The following is a 24,695-nucleotide window of genomic DNA, read 5'->3' on the forward strand; positions in this document are numbered from 1 at the left end:
GAGGGAAAAGCCCACCCAGGACTCCTGCCTCCAGAGCATGTGCTGTTTCCACTGTATAATATTTTCTTTTATTCTAAAAGTTTTTGTTCAACAAAATAAGATTCCAAATTTAGCACAAACTACATAATCCAGTGATTTCTCAAAGAGCATTCGTTGCTAGCTTCTTCCTAAACAAAATCTGCTCTAGGAAGATGGCCCACCTGGATGATGGTTACAGGAGGGCCAGCTCCCTTATTGCTTTGCGTTCTCTTCCTCTTCTTCTGGTACCTTTGGGAACTGATCACAAAGAGCCTTTTGAGTGTGATAGAAAGCTACCCCTCCATTCCTCAGGCAGTTTTCCAAAGATGACACTTGGCTAAATGCTCAGGGTATTTACAGTCATAGGAGATAAACTATCAACTTGTTACTGTTAAAAAAAAAAATCTCATGATCTGGGATCTTGATGCCTGAAAATCCCAAGATTGGTACTTGGCAAACTGAAAGAAATCGAGAAAACCCTAGAGATCAGGCATCTGTGGCCAGCTAAATGGTCATACAAATGGATTGTTGCGGTGAACTTGTATAGTACTAATCCTGAGATGCTGTCCCCCCCGGCCCCCACCCCCACAAAAAAAATAAAGTAGTATTAAGTTAGCCTCATACAAATGCTGGCACCATGCTCCTGGACTTCTCAGCCTCCATAACTGTGAGCCAAATAAACTTCCTTTCTTTATAAATTACCCAGTCTGTGCTATTCTGTTATAGCATCAGAAAATGGACTAGGTTCAGTCTTATAGAAGTAATGAAGTGTATACTTTCAGTGGTTTATACCCACATCAGTGAAGGATGCAGGCAGCAGAGACCTCTTGCTGGGAACACTGGAGATGATCTTTCCTACTATCCCCGCATCACCATTGCCTCAACTTCGGCTCTCCCTGGCATGAATCTGGTCAAAGATTGTATCTCAAGATGACCCTATGCAGCTACAGGGTCTGGACTATTTATGTGATCCTTTGCTTTTTAAAAAAAATAAGCTACTTTTTCCTGATATTTTTGAATACAATAAGTCAAAACTATTGTACATACAGAGAAAAACCTTGCTAAGAGAATTTGTTTAAATTATAAATACAATAGCTCCTAAATGATGAAATTAGGTATCTTAGATGGTATGTCTAGAGTAGGGTCCAAATGAACAAAAAATCTACTCATCTGGCACCATCCCAGGCATAATGTGCAGAGAGACTACTACAAACTGTCCAGACTTTCCCACAAAGCAGGTTTCCTTTGCCAGGGTTTGGTCTGGATGTGGATTATCATCTGTTGTGGGGTCTCTGTTTCCAGATGGATTTATTATTATTGGTTCTCAGCTGGAAAGCACAGAATGAAGGTAGCAAAGGGGATGCAGCTCAGGATGGTGAAGGATGGAGGGTGAAGGATGGAGGGTGAAGGATGGAGGGTGAAGGATGGAGGGTTGAAAGATGGAGGGAGGCACACAGAGCATGGAGGGACTCATGGAGTGAGCCTGCAAGGGCTCCTGCCTGAAAGGAGCCCACAGTCTTAAGGGGACACAGATCCCCCCACCAATCCTAATGTGGTGTGATAACTGCAGCACAGAAGGTGAACCTGAGTTCTAATCCCAGATTCTCCACTTTCCAGCCATGTGATCCTCTTGAGCCTTGGCTTTCTCGCAGGTGCAGGGCCTTACGAGGATGAAATCAAACAGTGTGCAAAGCACCTGGCACATGAAAGGCTCTAGATACATGATCATCACCATTCTTATTTTATTCCAGTAGAGATACATATACTACAAAGCATTTTGGGAACCCTGAAAAGGATTAAGTAGCTTTCCTGGGGTTGGGGAAGGCTTCCTGAAGGAGGTGATGAGGAAGGTAAGGGCCTTGCAGTGCTCTCAGAACCACTGCCAGTGATAGTCAAGAAATCATGAAGACAAGGCTTGGTGCCAGACAAATGTCCTGCTTTCAGGAAAAGAAAAAGAATGTATACTAGAAATTACATACAACTGGCTTGTGGTCAAGCCCCAGTAAAACTATAGAAAAGAGTACACGAAGGGTTCGTGAGCATTTGGAAGATTAAAAGTCACCCATGAAAGCCGATGTAGGTTCTTGAAGAAGAAACCAATGAAGCTGATCCATTCTTTGGAAAGGGTTAATAGGCTGGCCAACTATGGGACTGCTACCTGTCCAGTATCTGTGGACTGTAGTCATGGGTCTGATAACTTCTTCCATGATACGCCTGCAGGACAGCACCACAGTCTCTGACAGAGCCATGGTCACTCTCATTAGTGTGCCTGCGGAAACTTGGGGCACTGCCCACCTCTACATCAGAGACCTCCCTCACCCAGGAAGCCTTGGGTGCAACTGGCCACTGCCCCCAGGGAGCCAAGGTGAGCTGCTCACCTCTGCACACAGTGAGACCACCAAAGCTCCGCCTCCCGGGTTTACGCCATTCTCCTGCCTCAGCCTCCCGAGTAGCTGGGACTACAGGCGCCCGCCACCTCGCCCAGCTAGTTTTTTGTATTTTTTAGTAGAGACGGGGTTTCACCGGGTTAGCCAGGATGGTCTCGATCTCCTGACCTTGTGATCCGCCCGTCTCGGCCTCCCAAAGTGCTGGGATTACAGGCTTGAGCCACCGCGCCTGGCCCCAAACTCTTTTTTAAAATATCTTTAAAGCTGCTGTTTCTCCTCCTGCCCAACGGCGCTGGTGGAAACCTAAGAGTGGCGCAATGCTTTGGACAGTGGCCTCTGGAAAGCAGCGCTACAATGTCTATTTCTCCTGGGGTCAAATGAGCAGAAACAGGACCTTTTTATAAGCCCTTTCTGGGCCCTAAGAGCTCTTACTTGAGAGGCCTCAGGCTCTACCACTTGCATTGAAATGACCTACCTCACACATTCAATATAAATTTTACTGGAACAGTTTTGAAAGGATTTAATACTTTTGCTTTTAAAATTATTTGGCTAAGAGTAACTCAATTAATTTATGGTTGGACCTAAGTTCTCAGTAAACATCAAGCATGTTCAGGAATTCTTGGGAAGTGAAAAAAATCTAACCTACAAATTGTTTTCAAAAGTAATAACATTTTCATGAAGACAAAATTTAACAATTAATGAACCTGACAAGATGTTACACTTTGTAGAAATTTAATTACCACAATAAATTTTGATTTTGTAGTTTTCTTTTCATATTTTAGAGCCAGTAAGTTTTTTGAGGCCTCAAACATTTTCATCAACTCCTGAAACACTCACTGGCCCCAGGCACCATGCCCATTGCTTCAGGACTGAAGAGGACTGAAAGCAGGCACAAGCATTTGGACCTTTTCCCTGGAATGATCAGAAATGATATGTGTGATGTCAACTCTGAGGTTCTGCAGGAACTGAAATGCCTTTGGGACCATACAAGCTATTCCTGTGTTTAGGTTATTGTTTTGTACTCTGGTTCACTGAAAAGCAGTGATTGACATAGAATATATATATATACGTCCATAACCAAAATCTTATTTTGCCAAGCCTCTGGATAAATGAGATTCGAAGTTCCCCATACAACTGCTCCTCACTGTAGCCACCCCTCACGCCCCATCCCCTGATCCTGTGTGTCTGTTCTCCTGCCCTCACGGGGTGCCCAGTGAGTCCTGATGCTGGCCTGGGTGGGACTCTCACCTAAGCAGGCCACGTGCCGTGGCACTCAGATGCATTCATTTGGGTAGGAAATTGCAGATCCAATTTCAACAGTTAGTCCTTTCTCCTGTTAGAAAAATGTTTCAGGGAGTGGTGAGAAGACTTTTTGGAGACAGACCATCAGTGAGAGTAAGTGAAAACAGCATACAGTTCTCATTAAAAGCAGACTGCATCTTAGTGATAACAAAGAAACTTCTCCCTAGTGCCTGCATATGGACTAAAATATTTGCGGGAGCAACTTCCCAGAACTAAGAGTCCCCCAGAACATTTCCCACAGGCCACAGGGTCCTCTGAGTGGCCTAAGGTGGTCAAATTCTGACACCTGGGGCTGGACTCGGGGATAAAGAGGACTGTCAGGCTGCTGGCCAGCCACGGGGTCCAGTCGTGCTGTGGGCAGGAAGGACTCTGCTCCTCCCCCCACACCTCTGGCACGTCAGGGAGAAGACGCATCCCTCTTGCCCACAGAGGCCGCACTGCTTAGCTCCCAGCCTCAAGGTCAGATATTCACAGAGCCATGTTTTCCTAGTAGGAGGGGCACTGCACTGAGAGCTGATGCAGTTTGTGAGCCCATTCTCCACTAGGGCCTGGACGGGTAAATCAGGCTGATGCTGGTCCGCCCCAGATCCACAGAAAGAGAACTGGAAATAGGATGCTATGCTTGCCTGGCCTAGGTGCCGATTCTAACTCAGCTTGACCTGAAAGGCCCTGTGTTGGGGGTGGCAAGCATTGAATCAGCCATCAATCATCAGTGGGTCCTGGTTTCCTGAGAGGCCATGGTCCTTGTGTGCCTAATCCCCGTCAAGAACCCCAGAGAGGAGGAAGGAAGCACCCAAAGCTGATCACCTCCAACACTTACCAGGGTATGGCAGTGGGGTCCAGGCTGAGACCCGTGTACTTGGTACTCCCCCACTTGCTGATGTCCCTCCTCTGGAGGCCTCCTGACCCCAGACCCTGTGTGCCTTCCCATCCTTGTTGCTTCTCCAGGGAACCACACAGACTCGGCTCAGCCATGAGGCTGCACTTCTCTTCACGTGGAACATTTGGCCACAGCTCTGCCAAGAATGTAAATGTGGTCTTTATAGAGATGAGGTCGGGGCATTTGCTCCACTCTGAGCCCAGGTGCTGCCGAGTTAGTGTTGGCCTGATGCTCTGGGCAGAGCTGCCCTCTCAGAAGGGGCGCCAAGTTAAACACCGCTAGGTACTCTGCACTGGTCCAAAGGGAGCGCTTTGCCCACTGCACACTGAAAACTCAGTTTCATTGACAAAAAAGATTTCCATTCTTCATGTTAATATATCTTTGTGGCCTTCCGCACTGAAATTCTGACTTAAAAATAAATGGAAAACATCTACTGGTAAATATCTTACATTTAGTCTTGTATTGAAAAGCAAATGTAGTAACGTGTGTGTGGAGGAGGAATGAGTTGGGGGGGTGAACAACTTCAAAAATGTCAGCTTTCATCTATCAAAGGAAACAGAAAGGGATAATCTTCACAGAGCACCTGCCCCAGCTGGCCCCCATGCTGGCCGTTCTTGCGTTCATGACATTCTCAGAATAGCTATGGTCCCTTCCCCATTTCACAGAAGAAGAAATTGAGGCTCAATGAGGACCCAGCCCAGAGTCACACTGTGCAGAGGTGAGGCCATCGAGATTGGAGCCGAGGGCTCCTGACTCCAAGTGTGGAGTCCTCCTCCAGCCCTCCCTTCCTCAGCCAGGTCTTCCTCCATCGAGGCCCAACCCTTGCCTGGCCCCCTACAAGGGCATTATTTATATGGAACAGATACAGATTTTTCACAGTATTATTTATATGTTACAGTTGTGGATTTCTCCTCAAAGTAGGATGTTTTGTCTCTGCCATTTTAAGGGAGCCACATAAATTTACTGCTGACAATTTTTCAATGTTAATTCTTTTTCTGACTAATTTTCATCCATCATTGATGTTTCTGACCTTTGCCACTGGTGCCTTTAATGTGTGAAAAGGAAATGTGTTTGAATGCAGGAGATTTCATAGAGGTCTACTAAGGGTTCTGAGGGAAACTGTGTTTGAATATGTGTTTTCGACAGAAGCTAATGGGGCCTGATTGTCATGTGAAATTCAGTGTACAAACACATACGCACATTTTCTGTACCAGCGGAAAATACTAAACACTTCAATACTATTTGATATCTACTCAATTATTCTAGAAAGCCTTAAAAGAATTACGTTTGCCTTTTTTTTAAAAAAGAAAAAACTTCTTCTACATCATAACAGACACTAGAATAGTTGAAAAATGGGCAAAGAACACCAAAAGGTAAATATGGAAGAAAAAAATCATTAAAGATTTTTAGAAGTTTTACACCTTGACAAAGAACTGTAAATTTTTATGTTTTATTTTTTCGCTGGCTGACTGGCAAAGATTAACATTAGTTCTAAGGACATAGAGCTAAGTCAGCCTGGGTCCCTTATTCTTGAGTTTGCTCTAGTTGGGGAAAAAGAAGAGTACTTTAGTGTGTGAGCTCTGGACACGCCCTGGGTGCATACAACTGCTGGGTCCCTTACCCACCAGGTAACCTCGAGGGGATCCCCTAATGACCACAGGGTCTGCTTTCCTACCTCATAGGAGTGTCAGGAGGGTCAGCTATTGAAATACGTGCCTAGGACCATAGGAAATGCTCAGTACACACTGGCTATTATTATTACTACTTCAGTCATGACTCTTAGAGCAAGGAGTTTATAACCTGGGACTTTGGGAATCTATTACCTTCTGAAACTGTATACAGAATTGTGTGAGTCTGTGCATTTTTCTGAATAAAGGATCTAGAACCATCCCCAAATTCGTAAAGGGACTAGTAGCCCCAAAACATTTAAAAACACTTGCCTTTAAAAAGAGCCCTTGGTGGAAATGCCAAAAGTAAAACTGAGATCACTGATGGCGCCCACAAAGGCAGCCCCAGCTGGAGCCACGAGGCCAACTGCCACTCCCTCAGCAGCCTCCACAGCCTCTCCCTACGTGGCGCTGCCTTCAAAGGCAGCCTTTACATCTGACAATTCTGCAGCAGTCCTGGCAGCTGTGCAGTAAGAGGCTGGGCTGCTCGCTCTCAGTGGGCGTTATTTTGCAGGCTTCTGCCGGATCTTCCGTCACCAGTATTCGCATCAAACGGCCTCTCCTGTGCTGCTGACTTGGTAAGGAGCTAGGAGGCCTCCCACGCCCACCGGCGCTCTGCTCCAGCTGTTGGGGACAGACTCCCATTCTCTGCCTCCGTCCCTGGGGCTTCAGCTGAACACAACCAAAACCTTTTTCTCCTTCACAAATGCTCTTTCTGGAGGTCTGGCCTCCCCTTCCCCAGGAAGGATACTGAGGGGGTGGTGGGGGAAAGGCGGGAAGTGGCACCGCCAAAGGAAGCAGCTGCTTGTGCCCCATCTGCTACCCAGGGGTGGGGAATGTTGGGTCCTGCCCCATCCTTTGGACAAGAAGCCTGGCAAAAAGGTAAATGGGTGAGAAGCTTCTCCCTGGAAGATGAAGGGAGAAGCTCCCTGAGTTAACTGTCAGCACCCAAACCAATCTTTCTTCTCAGGGTGATACTGGGCAGTGGGAAGCAAGGAATGAGCAAGACAGAGCCTGCCTTCCCGTCAGGTTCTAGGTGGATGAATGCTCAAACACAAGGCTTCTTCCTGCAAGGCCTCAGGCAGAGCCCACCTGAGATGTCTAACAGAGACCAGAAACCTAAGTCTTTCTGGTTTATAACCATTACCTGTGAACTAGTTGAGCCCAAACACCAGCCAGGAAGGAATATGAGAAGTGTGACCTGCACCAGAAAAGCTGAGTACACCTGTCACTGATGGGCACTTCCCTTCAACTCCCACAGAAAGAGAAAGGACAGGATCTACAGGAATTCAAGTAGGGAGAAGGTAGTGAGGTCAGCTCCTCCCTCGTTGGGCATCAGAGCAGCCCCACCCTGCCCTGAGCTTCCGCTGCCCAGCACCACATCTGCAGAGGCTGGGACTCAATACACAGTTGTTGAATAAACACACAAATTGATAGAACATATACAATGGTATTTTCTTAGCACTTTCGTCCTTAACCAGTCTCATTGTGGGGATTTTTTTGTTTGTTTATTTCTTTTGTTTGAGACGGAGTCTCACTCGGTCGCCCAGGTTGGAGTGCAGTGGGGCCACCTTGGCTCACTGCAACCTCCGCCTCCCGGATTCAAGCAGTTCTCCTGCCTCAGCCTCCCCGGTAGCTGGGACTACAGGTGCCTGCCACCACACCCGGCTAATTTTTTGTATTTTTAGTAGAGATGGGGTTTTACCATATTAGCCAGGATGGTCTCGATCTCCTGACCTTGTGATCTGCCTGCCTCGGCCTCCCAACGTGCTGGGATTATAGGTGTGAGCCACCGCACCCGGCCCTATGGGGAATATTTTGAAGAGACTGAAGCAAAACATGATTTTCTTTCTTTCAGCCATTTTCATCTGAATGGCTAGGCCTTGAAGACCTTCTAAAGGTTCCTCAGATCAATGAGAAAGGCCCCAGACTGTCCAGACCCTTGGTGACTCAAGCTTGTACCTTCTTGCTGATGTGACCAACACTGGAGCATAAGAAACTGCTAGGGGAGGGCAGAGTTGATGGGCAGGGGTGGTGAGACCTGTGGTATAACACCCATTCCTTCTGACTGGGCTGCCCAAGCTCAGTGGAGTCACAAAGAATCACAGAACCCTCTGGTCTCAGTTTCAGAAGAGAGCCATGGATTGGGCTGTATCCTAGACATCATCCTTTAAGTTTATGAGCCTACCCGGAAGACCTCAGAATGCATGAGGTCGAGCATCTGGTCCTCATTGAGCTTCCTTTGGAAAACACACAGATTGAGCTGAAAGGGAACCTGGCTCCCTAAAAAGACACTTGAAGAGCAGTGAGTGAATCCCAGAAATATCCCAAAGTCTCTGGCTACATGGCCAAATTCTGGGCATGGCCTAGGCCCCCGTGACTGTGGAAGTTCATTTAGTAAAAGCTGCAGCAGTCATCACGAAGCACTGTCACTGGAAGGGCAGAAGTGGAGTCAGAACTGAAGGGGGCCAACTGCACTTGGCCCCCAGAAACAGTAATCCAGCAGAACCGAGTTTCCCTGCAGAAACAAAGCCACCAGAGCCTGCAGGCACTGACCGATGTTGCCACATTTAGTAGGTCCACATCTCTTTTTCCTAATACAATGAACCTGAAAAAGATCACCCCAGCAACTTCTCCCCAAATGATCTCAGTAATCCTGACAATGCTGTAGGAGGGAACTCTGATCTCCCTTCTACAACTGGAAGAAACTGAGGGCTGGGAGAAGTGAAGAAGCCCAAAGTCACACTGTGAGGCGGGTGACAGGAGAAAGTGAGCTTGGAGTGTGGGCATCCTGACCCCCAGTCCAAGGCTCTTATCTTCACAATTATTTATCAAACTCGCAAAAATAAAAATTGGTTACCTCAGACTGTGGGCCTGTGGCTTGCAGCTGGAGCCTCACCGGAGGTTGTGCCTGCTTGAGGTGCAGCTGGGGGTGTGGCCTGGTGACAGGCAGGTCTGTGATGTATATGCATGTCTGTGTCCCCAGGCCCATGGAGAGACTGCCTGCAGGCCCTGGAGGACGGCCATGACACCAGTTCCATCTACCTGGTGAAGCCGGAGAACACCAACCGCCTCATGCAGGTGTGGTGCGACCAGAGACACGACCCCGGGGGCTGGACTGTCATCCAGAGACGCCTGGATGGCTCTGTTAACTTCTTCAGGAACTGGGAGACGTACAAGGTGAGACCCGGCAGGGGCTGTCTGTGCTGCCCACAAGGTGACTGGCCCACCCCAAGAGTGGCCTGAGCGACCAGTAGAAGAGCCCGCTCAGAGGTACATGCTGACCAAGTCCAGGCCAGTGCGGCCCCAACAACACACATACCTAAGGCAAGAAGGATGCAGACAGGGCCATTGTGCAAACCCACCAGGAGTAGTGAGAACCAGCTCCTCCTCTGACTGCTGCTAGCAACTGCTGCAGGACAAGAGTTAGTAGACCAGACCACCACAGCCCCACAGGACAGGGTGAGAGTTCAGAAATGCTGGTATGGGGGCCCAGGAGTGGGGAGCATTTCATTCCCAACTGGGGTTTCCATGGGGAAAGACCTGCTCTCAAAGCCCAGAAGGGGCAAGTCCCAAAAGGCTCCTAGTCCCTGGGAGAATCCCCCAGAGAGTCCTGGTAGGGAACTGCGGCAATGCTCAAGTCCTAATTCCAGGCTCATCCTCTGGGCTCCCTGCTTCCCAGGGAGTTGAAATGCTCATCTGTGTAGCAGGGAAAGTTGCCAGGACTCAGACATACATGGTTCTTCACCCTCTAAACAGAGGTGGCACTAAGGAAGGCAAGAGTGGCTCAGTTTGCCAAGTGCCCAACCCATGCCAGCACCATGCTAAGGGCTTTCGTGCATTATTTTGTTTAATCTTGTATCAACCCCCTGAGGGAGGTTCTGTTATGGACCCAGCTTACAGGTGAAAGTGTGGAGTAATTTGCTCAGGGTTGCAAAGCCAGCAATTGGCCCAGTAGTGACTGCAGCTGAGGCCTCTGACACTGAAGCTCACAAACTGAAGCCACGACGCCTTGCACACATGGCTCTGCCATGCCGGTGGATACCACCCAGTGCCGGTGGATACCACTAGGTTTTAGACCTAGAGGGGAGCCCCACTGGATGGGACACATGCGTCACAGCTTACACCTGTCTGGTGCATTAGAGTTTACACGTGACCCTCACACACAGCCCATCTCCAGAGAAGGAGGTGAAGCTCAGTGAAGGTCAGGGATTTGTCTGAGGAATGCTTGCTGCGTGCCTACTGAGTGCCAGGCCCTCCACTTGCCACAGCACACGTGTTCCTGCAGCAAGCCTGTGGGGAAGGTAATGTAGCCTCCCTGACGTAAGAACGAGGAATCTGGGGTTCACATGATGCCTGGCACAGGGTAGGCACTCTGCATATTTTTGAATAATGTGTGAGTCACAGAGAGATTCAGTGGTAGAGTAGGGGTCTGAACCAGGTCTGCTTCATGCTCTGCTTGTTTCCCCAACCCCTCTATCCAGGGCTGAGTGTCCGAGAGCCAGGCCTGCTGGCTACAGGCACTGCAGGCCCCACATTAACACTCTCCCGGGTTTTCCCTAGCAAGGGTTTGGGAACATTGATGGCGAATACTGGCTGGGCCTGGAGAACATTTACTGGCTGACGAACCAAGGCAACTACAAACTCCTGGTGACCATGGAGGACTGGTCCGGCCGCAAAGTCTTTGCAGAATACGCCAGCTTCCGCCTGGAACCTGAGAGCGAGTATTATAAGCTGCGGCTGGGGCGCTACCACGGCAATGCGGGTGACTCCTTTACATGGCACAATGGCAAGCAGTTCACCACCCTGGACAGAGATCACGATGTCTACACAGGTAGGAAAAGTGGAGTCAAACTCAGGTGCAGGGCAGGGAAAAGAGGTCAACCAGAGCCAGAGCCCCTGACTCCAGGGCTTGGAAACGGGAAGATCCCAGGGTGATAAGCAGCTGGGCCAAGCTGCCTGACCCTGTTACCACCCCCTGAGGGTCCCTTCTCCTGCCCACAGGTCCCCTTCACAAAGCTGGGTCAGAGTGGCATTTACAAATTTAAAAAAATGGGGAGAGGAGACATAAAGAGGTATACAAATCACACGTACCAGGGCCAACTGGGGCCAATGCAAAAAGACATGTATTGGGCTGTGGCCTCACCACCACTGTCCAAGGCACCTGGTATAGAGCTAACCAACTGCGCAGGCTCTGGGCCATACACCTGGGCTCCAGTGCTGGTCCTACCTCCTACCAGCCATGTGTCCTTGGGCATGCTGCTAAATCTCCCTGGGTCTCAGTTTCTGCATCTGGAAGGAAGGACAAGAACTACCTTGCAGGGTAGGGAGAAGGGTAGAGAGAATGTACCCAAAGTGCTTTGTCTAGGATCTGGCACACAGCGAGGGCCCCACACAAGCTGGCTTTCTTCATGGTCACTGTTACTACATGTAATGCTAGGGCAGTGCTGAGAGGAAGCTATTAAGAGGAAAGCAGATAGGAGAGAGAAAGTGATTTGTCTAAGACCACATGCTTCAAATCTAGGTCTTTACTAAGAAGTCTTTATTAAACAAAAAACAAGAGAAAAAACAGAAAATTAGAAGAAACATAGATATGGTCCGGCCCTGAGTCCAGATACCAGACTCCCACACAGTTAATGTCTCCCCAGGGCCAACACCCAGTTTTTGAGATGAAGGCCTCTAGGCCCTGCCACGCTCCTCCCTGAGGCTGGCACCACCTGACGGCCGATGCCGCCTCCAGGCTCAGGCTGTCTGCTCTCATGGGCAAACCCAGTCCTCTCCTGCCTACGTTTCCTATGTGGTATTGGTCAGAAGGCTACTCCCTCCCACTTGAGAAGCGAGCTCTCGAGACTGTCCTACAAATGGCTTGCACTTCAGGCAGGCCCTGAAACCTACATGCTAAGGTGGAGGGGATCCTCATGCCAGGTCCCCATGGCAGCCACATTCTGAAGGGTAATTCTCCCAACATCAGGGGACAGGAAGGACATGACTTGCCCATCCCTACATCACACAGACACCTTATCCACCCACTGACACTGAACTGGCTCAGCCCGAAGGGGCCCTGGAGGAGGAGCAGGCCCTTGTTCTGAAGCAGTAGGGCTGCCGAGGCTTCTAGAAGAGCAGGGCAGGAGGATGACCTTCAGAGCTGGTCAGACCCTGGGACACAGGGGCTACTACAGCCTTTCTGGAGGACCGCCTCCTTAGGGAGCGGAAACTGTGTTCTATGATCCAAACTCAGATCTAGCCAGCAACAAAATCAGTGGCTGGCAAGTTCCTTGTCCCCGGAGGTGTGTGGAGCCTCCGCTGGCAAAGAGGAGTCTGGTTATGGCGTGCCCAAGGATCTCCCTGCTATACCAGTCCAACACTGCCACTTGGTCCCTGTGGCCTGGAATCATGACCCAGAAGGACCCCCAGAAAAACTCTGGGAAAACCTGGGCTGCAGCTCTCCTTTTGCTTTCTGCCTCAGACTGAGTGCGACCTCCTCACCTCATCCCACGGCCTCGGCCACCTGCTCTGTTGGGCCCTCCGACCCACAATCCTGACTGGCGCAGCCTCTCCCCTGAGTACAGGGTCCCCTCGTGAGGCCTACTCAGGAAAGTGGGGACCACCCTTCACTAAGAGCAATGCTGGCAGATAGTGGCCCCCTCTCCTCCTGCCACAGAGTGCACTGCCCCTGCATGCCCGCGCGCACCTTCCCACAGTTTTTACTCTTGTTCTGAACTGCTTGTCCTTGGCAGCAAAATTCAGCATGATGTGATAATGCCAAGAGTTTTATGGAAATACCTTTCCTTTGTGAAGTAATATAAAAAATTGTTTGGATGGAATACGAGCCGGGGAGGACTGGAGGAGCATTTCTTCTTAAACACTTCCTTTGTCATTCTATAAAGACTCCTGACCCAACCGTTTCAACTCTAAAAATTCCTAAGGAAAAGCTTTTCTCCCTCCCTGCCCACCTCAGGCCATCTCCATTTCCTATCAGAACACAAAGTGTGGAGTTCCCTCGGGGCCTCCTTTGCACCCAGCCCTGGCTAAGTGTCAAGTACGCATCCTCATTCAATCCTCAGAGCCGTCCTGTGCGGCAGGCGTCATTTTTATTCTCATTTTATGGATGAGGATACAGTGGCTGGGAGAGGTTAAGTCACTTGTCTGAGATCACACAGCTAGTTAGTTATAAAGCTGAGCCTCAAAGGCAGGCCTGATGCATGGCCTCTCACCACCCATGGAGACGGGTCCACCTCCCAAGCGTTTCTGCTCCAGATGTCTCCCAGAGAGGGTTTTGCTGAAAGCCCTGAGCAAACTATGGACACAGGTAGAATGGCCTCCTCCCAGACACACTCTCACTGCCTTCTCTCTTGCAGGAAACTGTGCCCACTACCAGAAGGGAGGCTGGTGGTATAATGCCTGTGCCCACTCCAACCTCAACGGGGTCTGGTACCGCGGGGGCCATTACCGGAGCCGCTACCAGGACGGAGTCTACTGGGCTGAGTTCCGAGGAGGCTCTTACTCACTCAAGAAAGTGGTGATGATGATCCGACCGAACCCCAACACCTTCCACTAAGCCAGCTCCCCCTCCTGACCTCTCATGGCCATTGCCAGGAGCCCACCCTGGTCACACTGGCCACAGCACAAAGAACAACTCCTCACCAGTTCATCCTGAGGCTGGGAGGACTGGGATGCTGGATTCTGTTTTCCGAAGTCACTGCAGCAGATGATGGAACTGAATCGAGACAGTGTTTTCTGTCCCTCCTACTTTCCTTCACACCAGACAGCCCCTCATGTCTCCAGGACAGGACAGGACTACAGACAACTCTTTCTTTAAATAAATTAAGTCTCTACAATAAAAACACAACTGCAAAATACCTTCATAATATACATGTGTATGAGCCTCCCTTGTGCACATATGTGTATACCACATATATATGCATTTAGATATACATCACATGTGATATATCTAGGTCCATATATAGGGTTGCCTTACATACCTAAATACACATACATTCAGTTCTCAGATGTTGAAGCTGTCACCAGCAGCTTTGCTCTTAGGAGAACAGCATTTCATTAGTGTTGCATTACTTGAGTCTAAGGGTAGATCACAGACTGTGTGGCTCAACTGAAAGGATCACCCTTGGCATCCGTGTGCCTGGATTCTTCCAGGATGTCTACAATGCTAACCTCTCACATAGAGGTTCCCAGCTTCTTCTCTTAAGAACCCCTTTTGGTACCTAATCAAATTTCAAACTCCTTCCCGCTCCATTTTCATACTTTTCCCCATTCTCAGGACTTGTCACCATCCATCACCCACTTATCCTTTATTTGACACCATTCATTAAGTGCCTTCTGTGTGTCAGTCCCTGGCCACTCACCCGCAGTTCAAGGCCCCCTTTCCGCTCTGTTGTACTTCTCGCCTATCTACTCCTTGCCTTTTCTGTCACATGGCCCCTTCTTTCCAGGCAAGATTCCTCAGCTTCTGAGCAGGAAACACACTGGGCTCCAGGTTTCTGGTTGGGAAGGGAAGGCCAGGCCAAAAGCTCCACTGGTCACACAGATAATGTACTCGCAGTTTTGTATCTTCCATTCATACTTTAGCCTACATGTCATTTTAGTCTTCACACAAATAATAACCTATCTGGCCAGGAGATAATCGGTTGAACAGAAGTCATCAGATCATCAGAGCCCCCGGCTGGCTACAGACCAGAGGTTCCACGCTCTCAGGCTGACTAGAGTCCGCATCTCATCTCCAAACTACACTTCCCTGGAGAACAAGTGCCACAAAAATGAAAATGGGCCACTTCTCAGGAGTTGCTGAATAATCAGGGGTCACCGGACCCCTCGGTTGATGCACTGCGGCATGGTGGCTTTCTGAGTCCTGTTGGCCACGAAGTGTCAGCCTCAGCACTCCCAAGACTATTGCCAAGGAGGGGCAAGGGATGAGTCAAGAAGGTGAGACCCTTCCCGGTGGGCACGTGGGCCAGGCTGTGTGAGATGTTGGATGTTCGGTACTGTCCATGTCTGGGTGTGTGCCTATTACCTCAGCATTTCTCACAAAGTGTACCATGTAGCATGTTTTGTGTACATAAAAGGGAGGGTTTTTAAAAAAATATATTCCCAGATTATCCTTGTAATGACACGAATCTGCAATAAAAGCCATCAGTGCTATCTGGATGTGTCTACACTCTGTGTTACTGTTTTAGAATGCCTTCTGGGGGTCTCCCATATCAGAGCCTCTTTAAGTAAAACCAGGAGGAGATTTGGCACCAGGACACACACCAGAATCATTTAAATCACACTCACCCTATCTCTGGTTACCACTATACCCTCAGCCTCCCGAGTAGGTAGGACCACAGTAGTACCACAATAGTACTTCAGCTCTCTGGAGGTCCACTTCCTCACATCCAGCTGTGTCCTGGATTTCTCCACCGGATGTCCTCCAAGCACCTTACAGGCAGTGAACTTAATGCCTGACACACCTTTCTTCTAGGTCTGGTCCCTTTTCACCAAATGGCACCAGGTACTCAATTGCTCAGATCAAAAACAAGGACCTCTCCCTTCCCCTGCCAAGCACAATCCATCCCTCCACGCCAAGCTATCTTGCCTGCCTTAGCATAGGGTCTCATCTCCTCTCCCTTCAACTACTGCACCAGGCTCCAGACCAGGACTCTCCATCTCCCTCATTCCAATCCAACTTCCACACTAGCCGCTAGAACTGTTTCCTTGTAAAACAAATCTGTGGGTTGGGAATTGGTTCTAGGCATGACAGGAAATCCCAAAAGTTAAAGGAAAAGACTAAAAGATACAACTTTTTTCAGAACTCCAATTTTCTGCTTTCCAAGAAACAAAACAAAAAATAAAACATGACCAAGATTAAAAGGCAAATATTGAACAAGAGAAAAATATTTGAAACATAAATAGCAAATACAGAATATTCATGCTATGCTAAAACCTCTTTCAAATCAAGAAAGATGCAAACCCTGTAACAGAAAACTTGGCAAAGTACATGTACACAGGAGAAGACTCACAAATGGCCGGTAAACAAGATGTCAACCTCAGTAGTAATCAGAGAGGTGCTATAAGTGAAGGACAAACCATGACGTGTTGCCTGTCAGATTGGCAAAGATGAAAAAAATGCCAGTATCCATGTTGACAAGGGAATGGACAGATGTGTGCACTATGGATGGACGTATAAATTGACTCCATATTGTTGAAGAGTAACTTGCCAGTGTATATAGCAAAACTGTAAATGCACTTATACCCGGGGCCCCAGCAATCCTTCTACCTAATGACCAAGTGACATAACCATATGATAGCTTTTTCTAGTAAAGCTGCAGTTAGAGATGCACTGATATGCACTGAAGCCTACCATGTGCTTAGAAACAGGCGTGTGTGGCCAGACACGGTGGCTCACATCTGTAATCCCAGCACTTTGGGAGGCCGAGGCGAGTGGATCACGAGGTCAGGAGATCGAGACCATCCTGGCTAACACAGTGAAACCCCATCTCTACTAGAAATACAAAAAATTAGCCGGGCGTGATGGTGGGCACCTGTAGTGCCAGCTACTGGGGAGGCTGAGGCAGGAGAATGGCGTGAACCCGGGAGGCGGAGCTCACAGTGAGCCAAAATCGCACCACTGCACTCCAGCCTGGGGGACAGCAAGACTGTGTCTCAAAAAAAAAAAAGAAAAAAAAAGAAAAAGAAACAGGCACATGCACGTGCACGTGTGTGTGTGCGCGCGTGCGTGTGTGCATGTGTGTGTTTTACGTCACCTTCACAGAAGCTCTGTGAAGGAGGGATCATTATTCTCACTTTACAAAAGAGGCAAAAATGACGCTTGAGGTCAGACTGCTGGTTAAGAATGCCCCGGCAGCAATTAATCCAGAAGGTGCTGGGTGTCAGGCACCAAGTAAGAGTTCTCAACTCCCTTCTCCTAAGCCCCTAGTCAGTTGTTGGGATCACAGTGGAATCTGAATGCTATTTGAGGAAAATATCTTAATCTTGGCCCAGGTTATCATCACCCCTCCACAGACATCTGGAGTGCAGCGTGTGGGACATAGGGAACAAGAGCAAAGGAAAACAAGGCCCAACTTTACTGGTCACTGGTCTTGGCTCCAAAACTCCAAATAGAGAGCTCTGGAAAGCCATGCAGGACACTGCAGAGCCATCCTTTTTCTAAACTATTTAGGATCAAATGAAAGCAGGTCATGATACCAGCTCTTTCTCCCAAACCCCATCTCAATACCCAAGCCTGAATCTTAATCAAACCACACCCAGGCTATATAGAAGGAGAGGAAGGAATAAGCTCATCAGAGACGTGGAGAAAATGAAAGGTGGGGGTCAGCTTACTAAGCTGGTGGCATGGGAGAAGAGCATGGGGCAGGAGGGCTCTGTCCAAGCACCCTAGCCTGGGTACCCAGTGAACTGCTCTACCTGCCAGCAAAGACAGCCAGTCAGCATCCTGGGGACTTGCCAACCAGACCATCCTTTCCTATCCCATCAGTGACCTTTTAAGGCCTACAATCACAGGAGTCCTACTATTACTAAGTTCTCCATGTGGCTGCATTGCATTTGCAGACCCAGAAGGAAGTCAATAAAGCCCAGACTTTCTCCTGCCCCAGGCAAACCCCTGCATCCCAGTTTTAGCCAATACCTTGGTCTCTTGGGGGACAAGGGGCACCCACCTGCTGGGCTTGTGTGGGGAACAGGGCCAGAAGACAGTGATGTTTTCTGAGCAAGCAACGCTGAACAAGACCCTCTCCCCCAAATCTTGCCAATTTGAGCAAGACTGAAAGAGAAACCTTCGAATTACTGAAAACAATGGTAATGGGAGTGTACCATGCTCACAGTTCACAGACACTCTTAGGGGGTTCAAGGTGTCCTCTCTGATTTCCCAAGACCCCCCTGTCTGTTTCACACAGACTTGTCAAGACTCTGATTATAGTAAGAGAAACTCACATGACCAGATTAAGTCAAAAATGGAAGCTTTTAAGTGTAACAACATGTTTAAAAGGTGCTCTTTCTGCCTCAATTTTATCTGAGACTTCAAAGGCTAAGGACAAGATAAAAGCTGCAAGATCATCCCTGCAAAGGGCATGGCCCCGCACTGGCTCTCCAGCATTAGCTGATGGCTTCCCTGACGCTGTGTGAGAAGTACAGAAAGAAGGTCCTGGGGAGGGGAGAATGAGCTGTCCTTCACGTGTTCCCACCACCACAAGGAAGGTGGGTGTTGTCACCCACCTTCAGTCAGGTGAGAGGGACTTCAAGGGACCATTCCCATAGCCTGGCATGGGACGGCATAAGCACTCCTGTCTGACTCAGGCCCAGGAACACAAAGAGCAGTGGGAAGAGCGGCCCGCGTTGAGAGCACAAGGCCAGCCCAGCGAGGCACAAATTCAGGCTTCCTAGGACCAGAGGGCTGCCTGGATGGTGGGGGTGGGGGCAGGGCAGGAAGTACAGGAGCCAGGAAGGGAGCTATACATTACTCCATCAAAGGAGCTGAGTCAGAGGTGCCCAGGAGGGAAATTCTGAAGCAGCAGCAGCCAAGAGGGGGAAAGGCAGCACTGGGTTGCTTGCACGAGCATCTAGCAAACCCACAGGGCATGAGCTCTGAGTTACCAACAGCTATGAAAGATGGACCCTTCTCTCTCCTTTCTTCCTCTCCTGTTTCCACGGGCCAGAAACTTCAGTGAACAGGTTGGGGAGGCAGCAGGACTGGCCAGGATCCAGTGAAGAAGCTGACTGTGTGTCAGCCAGGTGCTGTGGCTCATGCCTCCCAGAACTTTGGGAGGTTGAGGTGGGAAGACTGGTTGAGCCCAGGAGTTTGAAACCAGCCGAGGCAACATGCGAGAACTCTGCCTCTACCATAATTAATTAATTTAAAAATTAGCTTGGCATGATGGCATGTACCTGTGGTCCCAGTTACTCGGGAAACTGAGGTGGGAGGCTCACTTCAGCCCAGGAGGCAGAGGTTGTAGTGAGCCAAGATCATGCCACCATACTCCAGGCCTGGGCAAAAAAAACAGACCCTGTCTCAAAACAAACAAACAAACAAACAAGCTGACCATCTGTCTTCCCCTACTCCAGACCTCCACAGCTGGTCAGCTTTAGGAGTCCAGACTTGCAATTCCTACACTGGACTGTCGGGAATGAGGAATTGTTACAATGGATTGGGCTGTTTCATGCCTAGCACCTGAAAGACCAAAGGACCTGCTAAGTTCTCAGCTTTGACTGGGAAAAGAAAAATCCACAGAGTAGGCTCAAAAGGACATGGGGAAAAATGAGGTTGGTTTGTTCTTACACCTGATTGAGTCCAGCTCATTTAATAAGCTGGTTACATAAGGACACGAGGTATCTCCCCAAGTCCACGGGCAGGGACAGAGCTGGGCCTCACAAGGGCCAGGAACTAGAAATTGCCTGGAAAGCCTTCAAGATGCAAGGCAGCAACTTTCTCAGCTCCTCTCCCTTGCTCTTTGCTTTCCCCTTTCCTGCAGGGTCTCTTTCTCTGCTTCTCATCAAGCATCCATCTGTGGACTATTCCCTGCAGTTGTCCCGGTGCATGGCACCAGACGGCATTTTTCAGTTCACGTCCTCCTGATCTGAGTGCCAGCACATCTACGTTCCAATGCTGGCTCCCAGATAGAGGATCCAATCGGCCCAGTTCGGGCTGAGTACCCACCCTAACTCTATGGGCTCTGACCGTGGAGCAGAGTTAGGTGGAAGGAACACTGCTGCTGGCGTGCAGTGCCAAGGGAGAAGCAGGGGAAGTAGGTTCCCAAAGAAGGAGGGGTCACAGGCTGGGTCTCTATCCAAAAAGGTGTCTAGACTACACTCCAGATGTTACTGGTCCCCATCCTCTCCAGGACCATAATTTGCCAGCCAGACATTACTCATCAGATGGGATCCTATTCCCCAGCCCCTCCTGCTGCTGACCCCTGCACTATCCCAGAAATCACATCCAACCCTTCTAGGGCCAGGTGGCTAACTAACATGACACCTGGCCGTGCCCAGATGGGCTTCTGCCTGGGTATGCTGCCCTTCCTGGATATGCTGTGTTTCTCAATAGGGATACGCGGGCAACAGGGTTCTCACTGATAGAGTCTTCTTAGCTGTATTTTCATGTGGATAGCACTAATACTAGCCATCATCTATAGGGTGCTTTCCATGTGCCAGGCAGTATGCATGGCTCTTTAAATTCTCACAACAACTCTGTGAGGGGGATTCTATAATTATTCTCTCTTCAACATAATAGAAAACTTACATCAAAGAGGTAAGTGAGCTGCCCAAGTGCATGTAGCCTGACACTCAGAATGTAAACTCAACTCAGTCTGATTCCTGAGTTCCTGCCTCTACAGCATCGATCACTACACCCACGGAGGAAGTGAGATCACACTACAGCTCCTATGTCACTCCATATCACTCAGTAATACATCTGAGAATCACGGTGATATGGAGCCTCCTGCCCATAGCAGTGGATACGTCAGGTGGCCAGCCAGCCTGCCTGTGCAGCAGCAGCAGCTTGATATCAGAAGGTCCCTAGATGTCAGAAAGCCTGTCCATAGCTGTCTGCCTAATTTATCTCAAACAATGGACGTGGAGTAACAAGGGGCAGTGCTGGAGAATGTTCTGCAGCTCCTTGGGCTACCAATCCTTTGCCAGGCTGCAGCTCTTTTTCTTCTTGCCATCTGTCCTACAGCCTACAGACTCATCAGCCCCCTGCTTTGCTACTCCAAACATCCTACTTGTGGATGCTCTGGCAGTCACCAGATGACCAAATCTATCTGGCTCAAACCCTGGTCCTCATCATCTGGTAACTCGGTTCCAGTAGTGGTGGCTCATCTCCCATATCCATGCCTCCAGGCCTGGCGCTTGCTTACAGGTCTCTCTCAGACCTCAGAGTCAGGCCTGAACCAGCCCTAGTCTGGGATTCTGCCTCTGTGGACATGTTTCAATACCAGCCAACCCTGAGACATTCAAGTATCCCTGTCTCTCCTGAATGGCCATTCTGGGCCAGCTCAGCCCACACTGGGAGCCCAGACACAGACAATCTCTCCCATCTGCACGGCATTCCCACAGCGCTGCCACATGCGGCATCTCCTAGGTGGGTGGGCCATCTGCCTGTCCCATGCTGTGCTGGCTGATGGTCATAATATTAGCAAATCCAGCTCCATGGGCTGCTCAAGGGATGTTCCCTTCCCCACTGCTACAGCACATCCTGAAGCTGAAGGGCATCTCACAGTACCAGGAGAGGGCTTCTTGGATGAGGAAAGACAGGCCACATTTGCCCTGAGCTTCAGCAGAGCTGGGAATGGCCCAGAGCCTAGAAGGATAGTTAATGTGGAGGGAGTGGAATTAGAATTCCCTTCTGGGGCCATGTGATGACAGAGGCCTACGCCCTAGTCATCTCAACAAGGGAAAAGGATTAAAAGAAGCACACAGCCTTCTCCAAGCCTGGAATGTTGACCAATGCCCAGGCAAGTGTGCAGGGGATGGATTTAGGTCAGCCTCCTCTCCACAGGAACCCAACAGCAAGGCAGTCTTTCTTCATCAATCAGGGCAGTGCGGGCCTGTGCTGGGGACACAGGGAGAGGGAATAAGGACAGATATTCAGGAAGCAGAGGCAAGGGCAGAGGGTGGCTGATCAGGGGGCTGGGAGGCCTGAAGGCCTGGCTGCCTAATTTAGAGCCTAAGAGAATTGGTGGGCAGAGAAATGTATATATATGTATTTTTAAAAAGGCATCTTGTGCCTATCATTTTAGCATAAATAAAACATGGTAGGTAATATCTAGTGTTGGTGAGAGTGGAAAAAATAGGCATACTCATATCCTGTTTGTAGAAATATAACTGCAAGCATTTCAGAGGCCATTCCAGCAGCAGGCACTGTAAAGTTGCAGAGTTTTTGCCCCAGCAATTCCACTTCCAGCACTCGGTGTTTCAGAAGTACTCTAACAGGAGGGTAAAGACACACAGATAAGGATGCTCCCCCCTGCACTACAGGCTGAGCATCCCTTATCCAAAATGCTTCGGACCAGAAATGTTACAGATTTCATATTTTTTCAGATTTTGGAATATATGCATTATACTTACCTGTTGAGCAAACCTAATCTGAAAATCTGAAATCCAAAATATTCCAATGAGGCTTTTCTTTGAGCATCATGTTGACTCTCAAAATGTTTTAGATTTTGGATTTTCAGATTAGGGATATTCAACTTGTATATGTGAAAGTGAAAAACTAGAAACAGTCTAAATATTTGTCAATTGGGACATAGCTAGACAAATAAGCACTCATCCAGGCGATATCCAACATGTTGCCCATACATCTGTGGGTGCCAAAGAGCTACCAGAAAGAACAGGGGAGTTCTAGATTTGCTGCCACTGTACAGTATCTATGACAGTTTATATGTGCAAACAACACATATAAAATGTTCCTACTTTGGTTAGAAAGCACAATATCATATGTGCCCCTCCACAGGCACGTCTTTTTGTATTCGTGGATCAGAATGTCTGGAAGAACACGCACCCATGGCAAACACTGGCTGCCTCTGGCAAGTGGCAGAAGAAGAATGGCACATTCACTTTTTACTTTATAAACTTCTTTTCGGTGTGAATAATTTTTACGACAAGCAATGTATTACTTTTGTAATTTTTAAGTTTTTAAAAGAATGAGGGGGCACCAAATGCCTTTCTGGATGGTCACAAAAAAGGATATATCCTTGTTTCCCTTGAGTACTCAGGAGCCCACTGTACACTCCATCAGGGAACAACACAGGCTTCCTAAGGGCAACCTTCCAGGCCCTCTCAGACTCTAATCAGTCATTCCCAGGCACCCATCTTCCTTACAGAACTGCAAGAATTCATCACCTCTCAAAGCAGGAACCACACTCCCTAGCCTATCATATCCCCCCACCTCAAAACTAGCTTTCAAGAGGGGTCCAGTACATCCTGCTGCCCTAGAGGCCAATGTTACAGTCCTTTATGTGTTGAGTTTTACAGCTGATTTTGTCCAAAACAGACTGGTCAACAAAACAATAAATGTGGGGTAGTGATAAAGGTTGTGCAATGTGCTTATTATCCATTGCTGTGTGACAAATTATTCTAAAACTAAGCCCCTTATAATAAACATTTATTATCTTGCAGTTTCTGTGGGTTGGGAATTTGGGCATGTCTTAGCTAGGTGTCTCTGGCTCAAGGTCTCTGATGAGACTTCAGTCAAGCTGTTGGCTGGGGCTGCAGTCTCATCTGAAGGCTCACCTTTTAAGCAGAATCTTCTTCCAAACTCCCTCATGTGGTCGTTGGCAGGTCTCAATCCCATGCCACAAGGGCCTCTCCACAAGACTGCCAAACACAGAGCAGCTGGATTCCTCCAGGATGAATGATCCAAAAGAGAGCAAGAAAGGGCAAGCACTCAACATAAAAGGGATAGTCTTTAATGATCTAATCTTGGAAGGGACATCCCATTATTTCTGTCATATTTGTTAGAAGCAAATCACTATGTTCTGCCTATACTTAAGGAGAAGAGATTATACAAGGATATGAATACTAGAGAACAGAAATCATTGGGGGCCATCTAAAAAGCTGTCTACTACATGAAATCTTTAGGTTCTCAGGGCTATTGTCCTAACTATTCCTCTCTGCAGCAATGCAAGGAGACATCCCAATGGCCCCAGGTTGGTCCTGTGGTTGCAGAAGCTCCCCAGTCTTTCCCTTGCACCAGCCCTTTTCTTTATTAGGGCCAACCCAGGTACAAGGGGACAGTAAGAATGTGTCAGTAGAAGACCAGTGTCCACTCAGTCCACTCTGTCCCCACCCATGAGTCAATGTGCTTCTCCAGGACCTCCCACCAGGAAGTCTCCCTGTTCCACACAGGAGGAGTCCCTAGAGGTGCTTTCCTTCTCAGCTGTGGTTTTTCCCAGAGGTTAAAGGCCTGTTCTGGGGAACATAGGGCATATTCTGAGGTTAGCGGTTGGGCTACTGGAGTCAGACCTGGGTACAAGCACTGATTTCACCATTTACTAGTGTGTAAACTTTAACATGAATCTTGTTCATATTTTGCAGCTAGCAAATAAGTGAAACCAACGCCTCCCTCAAAGGAAGGAGTGTTGGGAGGACTGAATGAGATAACGCAGTACAATCACATAGCAAGACAGTGAACGTGAGCTTTTGTAATTATTGCTAGTGTTAGTTTCTAACTCGAAATCCAAAAAACTAAAGGAAGTCAAAGAGGAATAGTCATCCTAATGAGTATAAAGACTCCTACCATGAAAGCACTTTTTCTTGCACAAAATGGGCTCATGCTCATACCTCGTTTTGTAGAGAAGGACAAAACTTCTTGACCCAGAGAAAAGCTGACTGCAGATCCTCCCTTTGTCCCAGAAGGGACAAATGGGACAAGATTCTCCTGCTCTGGGCAGCAAAGCATGCAGGAAACAAGCCTTTCCACCTAGTGCTCCTTTC

The 24,695-nt window shown here is 48.7% G+C and overlaps 2 protein-coding genes across 13 annotated transcripts in view; one reads left to right on the top strand and one right to left on the bottom strand.

Moving 5' to 3' along the window:
• Positions 1–15,426, top strand: part of ANGPTL2 (angiopoietin like 2) — a 35,594-nt gene extending 20,168 nt beyond the window's left edge. The window contains exons 3-5 of the mRNA XM_023217127.1: positions 9,241–9,434; positions 10,818–11,088; positions 13,613–15,426. Of these exons, the coding sequence (XP_023072895.1) occupies positions 9,241–9,434; positions 10,818–11,088; positions 13,613–13,812 (665 nt within the window). The 3' untranslated portion in view covers positions 13,813–15,426. The remainder of the gene's footprint in view (positions 1–9,240; positions 9,435–10,817; positions 11,089–13,612) is intronic.
• Positions 1–24,695, bottom strand: part of RALGPS1 (Ral GEF with PH domain and SH3 binding motif 1) — a 306,693-nt gene that overhangs the window by 124,007 nt on the left and 157,991 nt on the right. For 4 of the 12 annotated variants that reach the window (XR_002732590.1, XM_023217115.1, XM_023217121.1 and 1 more), the window contains exon 9: positions 23,493–23,594. The exons of the other annotated variants lie outside the window; for them this stretch is intronic. Coding sequence is in view for 3 of the 4 variants with exons in the window: in XM_023217115.1 (XP_023072883.1) it covers positions 23,493–23,594 (102 nt within the window). In the remaining variant the exon portion in view is untranslated. The remainder of the gene's footprint in view (positions 1–23,492; positions 23,595–24,695) is intronic. 12 annotated transcript variants of the gene reach the window in all.

The sequence above is a fragment of the Piliocolobus tephrosceles genome, chromosome 14, assembly GCF_002776525.5.
Source record: "Piliocolobus tephrosceles isolate RC106 chromosome 14, ASM277652v3, whole genome shotgun sequence".
Taxonomy (NCBI): Eukaryota; Metazoa; Chordata; class Mammalia; order Primates; family Cercopithecidae; genus Piliocolobus; species Piliocolobus tephrosceles.